Here is an 8,861-nt window from a genome sequence, read left to right as displayed (position 1 = left end):
TTCCATTGCATCCCCTTAAGTCTATACAGGCCTGTAACTGTACCTAGATTTAGCTCAAGCTCTTTAAGACCTTGAGTGCTGAGAGAATGTGTGAGCTCCTTCGGACTTCTGATGCCCTGCTATACAGCGCCCCTTTGCAGCTCTACCATCCTTGGCAATATTAAACTCCTAACTTAATCATCATACACACAAAAAAAATACTTATATATATAAACCCATATTAAACAGGAGTCAGCACACTCATTTTTTTTTCTTTACTGCATGAAACACCTCCTCTTAACAGATTCCATTTCCATATTTTTAAAGCTAAAATAATTTAAAAGAAACAAACAAACAATGAGAACTTGTCTAACCACAGCGTGGATCTCACTAGCTAAGCCATCCTTTAAACGAGGGCTGTCTTCTCCCCTCGACACAACTTTCTTTCTAGCGAGAGAGTGGAGGGAAGTCGTTTTCCACGCCGACTCTTGTTGAAAATATGACTATAAATCCAGGCCCCCATCTGCAAAAAAAGAAGCACTACCAAGAAAACAACAACAACAAAACATCAAAAAAAAAAAATAACATCGTTCAAACAATACTCTTCAACAGTTGTGCAAATCCGGTTGGTTTTTAAAACACTGCCTGCCTGTTTCTCTCTCTCTTTTTTTTTTTTCCTTTTTCTTCCAGCTTAAAGCATATTAAAATAAGACTTTTATCACCTTTTAAAAAGAAAGCTTGGCTGTCCTTTGGCGAACACTAACAATTTACAACGGCGTGGCCTTTGAGGAAACAGAAGTCATTTTACAAATTCACAATGCTCCTCTGATTTCAAATGGATAACCCCATTTAAAAAATAATAATAATACTAAAGAAGCACAACCTCTAGCATCATTTTCTTTTTTTTTTTTTTTCTGTTGTCCCAGCAATTTACAAAAAGAACTCACAGGATTTGGAAAGAAGTAAGAGAGTGTAAATTGATAATTAGAAAAAAGATGGCAGTTTATAAACCTTCCCTCACATTCCAGGTGGGCCTTCGCAGCTTCAGGAACCCTGTGGGTTTGGAAGGTCAAATATGATTGGAGGGTTGGTCGGTTGAAAGCTGACAGTACACGTTGAGGCATTGATGTACGTTGTGTAACCGTCGGTCATAATGCCGTAACCTGTGGGGAGAGAGTGTCACACTCACCAAAACATATACAAATAAAGAGTGACTCCATGCAGGGCCCTCAGGTGAGGAAAACCAAACCGAACAAAAATCTTGGCCAGCGGGTAAGTGAGATGAAATTCAGGAAAGCTTCCCCAGATATAACAGCGTTCAGAATCAGCCTCTTGGTTTTATTCTACTTTCTTTAAAGTGAGAAGCCTCTACTTCAAAGAAAAAAGTGATTCTTTTTTTCCTTATTTAAATACTAGATCTGTCAGGGAAATGTAAAATGTCTTTTACTAGTGAGAATATAAAAAAAAAATTTTTTTTCCTGTCTCTTTAAAATATGATTTTCATTTCAAAGCCTGGTGTTCAGTATTGAGTTCTAGGGGGGACAGAATGAGTAACATAAAGTCAGGGACATACACATTCAGACCCCAAATAGACTTCCAGATGAATGAAGAAGAAAGGAGTGTTGCATCGAGAGGTGGAAGAGGAGGATGCTTGACTTCCTTCTGAATAAAATAATATCTAACCTGCCTCAATGAAAGATAATAAGTGACCTTATTGTACTTGAATTGTGTGGTCTTGATGATGAATTCCATTTCATTCAAAAGTGTCAAGTAATCAAATGTCCAAGTGATCTGGAGAAACATCGACATCGGACACTGCTTCCTAAGCTTACCGGGACCCTGGATCAAGTAAAACCACTTCCATACTCGGAATAAATCCCTTGTGACCTATTGAAGGAAAGCTAAGGGTGTATGATGTGGGTCTCTGGTGTGTATGATCCTTTTATAATTTCTAATATGTTGAAATCTTCACCACATTTGCAAACGTACACATTTCCTTATTTGCCTTTTAGCCTCTGCAATTAAGTTTGTAATTCTATGTGGGTATCCAGGCCCACTGGCACAGAAAAATATGCTCGTGTAAAAATAAAATTATCAGGACTTACAGAAATAACAGATAAGGTCCTCCCACCCCCTTCCAAATTGCTAAAATTTCTCCAAGTAAGCCTGTGGAGAACTTAATGAGGGTCAATGGAAAAATCTCTTAAGAAAAGAAAAGAAGCATTTAAAATGTGCACTGTTTGGTTCTGGGGTCATGAAGTCTTGTTATCTCTCTCCATCAGGAGGCTGGTATTTGCCCTCTCTCTGCCCTCTTCAGCTGTCTTAAGCGAATAAAATCGAGACAAGTTTATTTGAATATGATCTCTTCCCTTTTAAGCAAGTTTATTATTTTGGGACTTCAGTGGAATTCCCCAATTGTCTGGCTAGTTTAAAGCTAATTAATGATTTAAAAAAAAAAAAAAGATGAAATGCAAACCCATAGGCATGCTGCAGGAATGCAAACCAGATAGCTGCCCCGGAAAGGCTGTTTAGATGTGAGCGCCAACCCTTCCTGCCCACGTCACGCAGCATGCCTTAGGGAAGCGCCCTCCTTCTCAGGGCAGGGCGACATCCACGCTCCGGCGGGCACCCGCCTTCCATCCACTCGGCGGGTGCCTGCATTTGGCGCTCACTTATTTTTTCTGGACTCAGCAGGATGACTTTCAATATACTCTTTATTACCTGCATACACGAGGAAGCCACTGGATTTGTGGGATCTGAAAAGCAAGCTTGTTTGTTTGTTTGTTTTTTCTTCTTCATCGGGTACATAGACCTAAATACCTCAAATGCAGATTCAAAAATAACTTTAGAGAATCACCATAAACAGGGGGTGGAGAGAATATGGACGCTGCCTACATACGCACATCCACTGCACACACGTGTGCAATGGGAGAGCCCGGCAGGGCCAGAAAACGGAAGACCCGCCGAGAGAGGGCTCTGGGTCTGTCCGGAGGCCCGGCTCCCCCTGGTTTGCCAAAGGGAGGACAGACAAAACCTAGAACCCCAAAGTTTCCTTTTAGGTTCTGTGAAGGGAGGCTTTTAGGTTCTGTGAACTTGATTCCAGCTTGCTCTGAAAGGCAGAAAACGGCAACTGGACCAGTTCCCACTTACGGGAGGATTTAATTATTCTGTTTAACCTCAGCCGGAGCTAAGAGCCCCGATGATTTCTGAGAAGTCTGAAACGGTTTTCTGACGTTTAGTAAGAACAGGTCGACCCGCAAACGGGCAGGCTCCTGGCACCTCTGCTCTACAGCTTTGACTGCGTGCCCAGGGCTAGTTTCTGAAGCTCGTCTTGTCTTCCTGGGTCTCTGTGTCCATTCTCTATGAAACACAATGCTTAGAGGCTACAGGAGTTATTTAGTCTAATACCCAGGCCATTTCTTCTAACACTCTTGAAGAGAAAATTTGTCCTTTATTAATTCATGCCTGTTCTACAGCAGAAATGATCAAACATTCCTCACCAGAGCCCTGAAATTCCAGAAGTTGCCAGGGGGTGGGCCAAGTTTTCTATAAGGTCTGCCAGACCTAGTTCCTACTCTCTACTCTATTTAAAATAGAGCAGCTCCAAATAAAATATTTATCGGCTTTATGTGCAGGTGTTTCTCCTAACATTTCATCTGATGAAAGGTTTGCACCGGTAGGATGAGTGTGAAAACTACTGCTCCAGTTACTCACAGTGTAACTTAGGTGCCCAATGAGACCAACATGGCATGAGCTCTTTTCTTCTGGTCTTACCTTCATGAATTCCACCAAACACGTGGAGCTTGGGTCGGACTCGTCTCTGGACCGTGTTTAAAAGCTCCACGCAGCCCACTCTTTGAAGCTCCTTTGGAACCCAGTCTCGAAACCCTACGGGGCAAAACGCAATCAATACTCTTAATTTTCTTTCTTCAGGTAAGGTTTCATTTAGACTTTCAGGAAGCCATAACTCACAGAAGGTTTATTACGTTATCTGTAATCCTAGCCTCTCCATTAATGCTCACAATGGCTTTTAAAGAACTTTTCACTCATCACTTTGTCTTCTTTAGGTTCTTGAAAATAATTTTTTTTTTGGTTTCCTTTTTTTTTCTTCCTGTTAATTAACTTTTTTTTTTTCCTTTCTGTAGGGGGTTTGATTTATTCAGCCACAGGTTTCAAATCTTCTTCATGGGCCCAATGACATTTATTCCCGGCAGTCGCCTAATATCTCTTTCTCTCCCAACTCAGTTACTTTCCATTTTTATTACATGGACAGGGTTGACTACCAAGATAATTCGGAGAAGACAAGCTGAGAGGAGCTGCCTGCAAACTGGCCGCAAGCACCCTGCTCTCTAAATACGTCAACTTTTAACCCTTGGAAGTTCCTGAAGACCGAAGCTTGGGGACGCCAGGTTCCTCCTCCAGTCTCTTCCCTAGCGATAGGCAACAACGGTGACCTCGTGGTGGCAGGCAGAAAGCTGGGGCTAATTGACTACCTTTGTGTAAAAGCCACTTAGTTCTACACTTAATGCAGAAAATCCATAAAAACTGACATCAATTATAGCAAAAGTCAGTTATCTGAATGATTACGGTCCAAGTGCCTCTGCGGGATGGGGTGTAAAGAAGGCAGGTGGGACGAAAGGCTAAGCCATCATCATTGGGAATCCATTCCACAGTTCCATTAGGGGATTGCTACTATTTAGAAACGATCAGACTGAAAGGGACAGACAAGTTTATTCTATGTGTTGGAGAGACCGGAGGAAGGAAGATTGGACATCTCTGTGAAGGCGTGTTAGCTGGAGAGTGGGGAATGGCCGGAGAGTCTGGCAAGAACATCAGATGAAAGTGGGCAACCTGTAAAAATCCAACCAGGGATTTCAAAACTTTGTAAATTAGAGGGAAAAATCCTTAGTCCCCAGTAATTGGCATATTCCCTATTCCCTCTGGATGTGTTTTTCTTGAAGGGGGGAAATATCTCATTTCACAGGCAATGCCTAGAGAAAGCATCCTGCTCACAGCACAATAGCGAAGTGGGATGGCTCCCCCTCTCGGCAGGAGAAACTTCAAAGTCAATCCCCACCCTGACTCCCACCCTCCAATCCAATATTTGCGTAAGAATCTCATTCAATCACTGTCCCGAGGTTTAGCTTTACCTTATGCAAACTCTGCCTGAGCTTTTACTTTGGAACCCCAGATCTTACACTGCTCTATGCCCACCACTCTCTGGACACATCATCTTTACCACATGGAGAGAGGGTAGCCTCCCTCGTGAGGATGTCTGAATTCTTCCAAGGCTAGAATTCAGACTTATCATCATGACCACTTACTTTTCTACCAAAAAATAATAATGACTTGATGAAGTCTGTGGATCAATCGATCTGCTCAAAGTTATATTCCAAATAATACTTCAGGCATGTAGATGCTTTATGCCGAGGCTGTCCAAGTCCCTTACAGTACACACCCTGTAAGGAATCATGCCTGCACCCACCAGACTGGGCAGAAAAGCACCCCGTTGGCTGGGATGCTCTCTCCCCGAGGCTCTCACTGGCTAGCTGTGCTGATCAGAGCATTCCACTAGCAACTTAATGACTTAGTTCGTCTCTAATGATTGCAAAATAAGGAAATGAATTGTGACTTCATAAAGACTGTGGATAAGTACAGTCTTTTAAAGTACGGGATGGGGTGTTATGGGGCAGGGGGGAAAGCACGGGGGTGGTGATTCCGAAGCACTGAACACACCAGGAGTGCTGATCTTGTGCAAACCCACAGTCTCTCTGTCTACAACAGACCTGGCTCCCCTTCCCTTGGTCGCCCCGAGCTTTAAAATGTGCCACCAGAGCTCATGCTCATGCTCTGGTCATCTGTTGTTTCTTTGTGACCCAGAGAGCATCTATCTCCCTGTGAGGGCAGGAAGGCAGCACCGAATGGCACGGAGGGGAAGCAGCTGCAAGGATGAAATTCACACGAGGACATGCACCTTAGGTTTTTTTATTTTTCAGGCTCAAGGAGAAAGAAAGTGTCACGATCAACCCTAATCACAGGGGGAAAAAAAAGTATAAAAATCATCTATTTTTGTATTGTTTTGTCCCTTTCTCAAAATCAAGGTGATCGAGAAAACTTTTCTAGTCCACTTAAAAATTTGTTAAGAGGGTAGATTTCAAGGTATGTGTTTTTTACCACAACTTATAGAGGGGGTGGGGTGGGGTGGGGCAGAATGACATCTCCTACTAGAAGGGAGACATCTGAATGTCCTGAGCACACCTTAGTCTGACAAGGGGGACGGGGGGGTCCTGGCAGAGCTATCATGGGGGATCACGATGGTCGTGATGTTTGGAAAGTGCTTTGTGGCTAAGCCAAACAGCTAACAGATTCGTGAATAATCAGGAGATTATTATGTAAGTCAAATAATCGTTTTACCCATATTCTGGGTAACTACAGGTAGCCTGGAAGCATACTGGCAATCCACACCTGGATGCAGGCTCAGCATCTCTACAGGATGAGTCTGGTTAAGTAACATTCAACCTACCGTATTTCCCCATGAATAAGATGCATCTTCTTTCGAAAAATTTGGGGGTTAAAAACTGCATCTGATACAGTGGTTGTGGCATTTCAAATGCCATAGGTGGAACTGAGGACGAGGCCATATCTGAAGACAGGGATTCGTCATCAGACACAGATGAGGACAAGCTAATGAATGGGAGTTTTGACAGTGATGAGGAATTGTATGAATTTTATGATGAATAAAACTTGACTTCATTAACTTTATGTATCTTATACATGGGAAAATACAGGTAAGTCCTTATTTAACACCTTAGCTAAAACAAAACAAAAAAGGATTCTTTTCTCATATAATCAGCACAACTACTAAACTTTAAAGATCTCCTGGGTTAGACTGTGATATGGAAAATAATGAACAACTCTGAACAAAAGTTTCCGTTTTCGCTGCCATGCAAAAGCCCTGTGATTCGGAGGTCCTTGTCTTCGCTCCACTCCTCACCCCCTTACTTCTAAGTGAACGCAGTTCTTAAAATAAATGACCAAACTCAAAAGACAGCGGTATTCCACACGCATTTGATTTTCCCTGACTTAACGAAATCAAAAAATTTAATTTCAAGAACACCTGTAAGCCCAGCAGAACTGCTGAGTTTAATTATCATACTGGGTTTCTTTTAAAGACATTGACAAAAAAAAATTTTTTTTTTAAAGGAAAATGATTATGTCTCCAAAACATTTCTTCATTACGCTTGGGGAAAAAAAAAGGTGTCTCATATCACAGACAGACAACCTTTGCTTCACTTACCTAGAGGAGGTCCGTGCGTCATGAGAATGTCGATGCCCTCGGGGATGAGGTTCCATTTGTCCAGCAGAGACTGACCTCTGGGGAGGTTAAAGCCCCATCCGTTAAACCACGGGGTCCTTTGGGGAGATAATGCACAGGGTATCAGGCCAGCGGAGCCTCGTTTCTGCCCTGCAATACTTCTCTCTCGTACATTCCCCCGCGGTTTGCATTGCTCTCTTTTCTCTTTTTGATGGTTGGCCCTGTCAGCGGGGTGCTTTTCTGTTGACTGCTTCAAAACCAATCCATCTGAAAGCAAGTGTGGAGCCTGCGAATTGTCGGACTAGAAAGGGGCACAAGAGCCTTTGCAGGGGAGACTTTCCCAGCAGACTTCTAACAAAAGCTGAACAATGCTTTGTCTTCCACCAAATCTCAGTGCTTCCTAAGATGCCCAGCCCAGCTCCGAAGCATTCCCACCCTTCCTGTCGTGCCTCGGGGCACTCAGAAATTCCATCAGTACCCCTCCCGCCTCCCCACTGCTGTGGAACTACATCCCCAGAAAGATTCTCACTAAAACCCTTGGAGAAAAGGACACGTGCTCTGAAGGCAGAACCTCTGTCCACAGAGAACACCTCGGGCTGAGAATGCAGAAAAGAATGGTCTGGGCTCTGAAAGGTGAGAGGGGACACAACAAACAAAAGGCCAATGTGGGATTTTCCTCCCGTCGCCAAGGGGAAGATTTCTGGGGACATCCCTGATCACTAAGGAATGCACTCTCCTGCTATTGAGTGGGAGCATCCCACCCTCTCAGGAATTTCTGCTTTAGAAATGAGGTTTTGAGATCAATGCTATAGGGGCTTTTTCCAAACAGAGTGCATTTTTAACTGGACCTGAAAATGTCTGTACCATTTATAATAACAGGAAAATGAACAATTTTTTTTTTCTCTACAAATACCACAGGCTAAATCACATCAGAACAAAGCAGTTCCTAATGCTGGCTTATTCCCAAAGATCTAGCCATAACCATTATTTCTTGAAACTGATTCTCCTGTTCTGTAGGAAGATTCCAATCTGCTACAGCGTACATGTAAAAGACAAGCTGGTCAGTTTTCCTGTTTAGTCCTTTCTCCTTCAACTGCTGCTCCCTCCATGCCTACCGAAAGAGGTAACCCTGTTTACAAGGTCATGGGGTCAGTCACAGCTAATTAAACAGGTGCATTCTTAATTAAAGCCAATCATGCCTGGGCTAATCAGATTCTCTTAAGACTCTGGACTCAGAAACACTGACCAGCATTCATTTGGTGGTGGACATGTGGAGTCAAGGCCAGAGGTCAAAGAATGGCAACTGAAAGCCATTTGCGAACCTCAGCTCCCCAATGAGGTGACAGAAAGCTCCGGAGAGAAGAGACTATGTAACCCCAGTTAGAGAAAAGAAACTGAGTAAGTACCTGACTTGGTTCCTAACTGCTTTCCAAGTCCTGAAACCATCCTCAGGAAGTTTACTTGTGGTAACAATAGTAATATAACAACAATGATAAGAATAATTATTAAAACTATTACTCACTGGATATTTATGTCAAGGTACTGTTCTAAGTACTTTATTTATAGT

General features: G+C 42.9%; 1 protein-coding gene across 6 annotated transcripts in view; it reads right to left on the bottom strand.

Moving 5' to 3' along the window:
- Positions 1–667: 667 nt before the first annotated feature.
- MPPED2 (metallophosphoesterase domain containing 2) overlaps positions 668–8,861 on the bottom strand; it is a 168,529-nt gene continuing 160,335 nt past the window's right edge. For all 6 annotated transcript variants that reach the window (XM_066363988.1, XM_066363978.1, XM_066363998.1 and 3 more), the window contains exons 5-7: positions 7,277–7,392; positions 3,754–3,867; positions 668–1,142 (exon numbers count right to left, since the gene is read on the bottom strand). In XM_066363988.1, coding sequence (XP_066220085.1) covers positions 1,024–1,142; positions 3,754–3,867; positions 7,277–7,392 — 349 coding nt within the window. In that variant the 3' untranslated portion in view covers positions 668–1,023. The remainder of the gene's footprint in view (positions 1,143–3,753; positions 3,868–7,276; positions 7,393–8,861) is intronic.

The sequence above is a fragment of the Saccopteryx leptura genome, chromosome 1 (assembly GCF_036850995.1).
Source record: "Saccopteryx leptura isolate mSacLep1 chromosome 1, mSacLep1_pri_phased_curated, whole genome shotgun sequence".
Lineage (NCBI taxonomy): Eukaryota > Metazoa > Chordata > Mammalia > Chiroptera > Emballonuridae > Saccopteryx > Saccopteryx leptura.
Note: the sequence above shows the minus strand (reverse complement) of the source record. Positions and strands in the feature narration are given on the sequence as shown.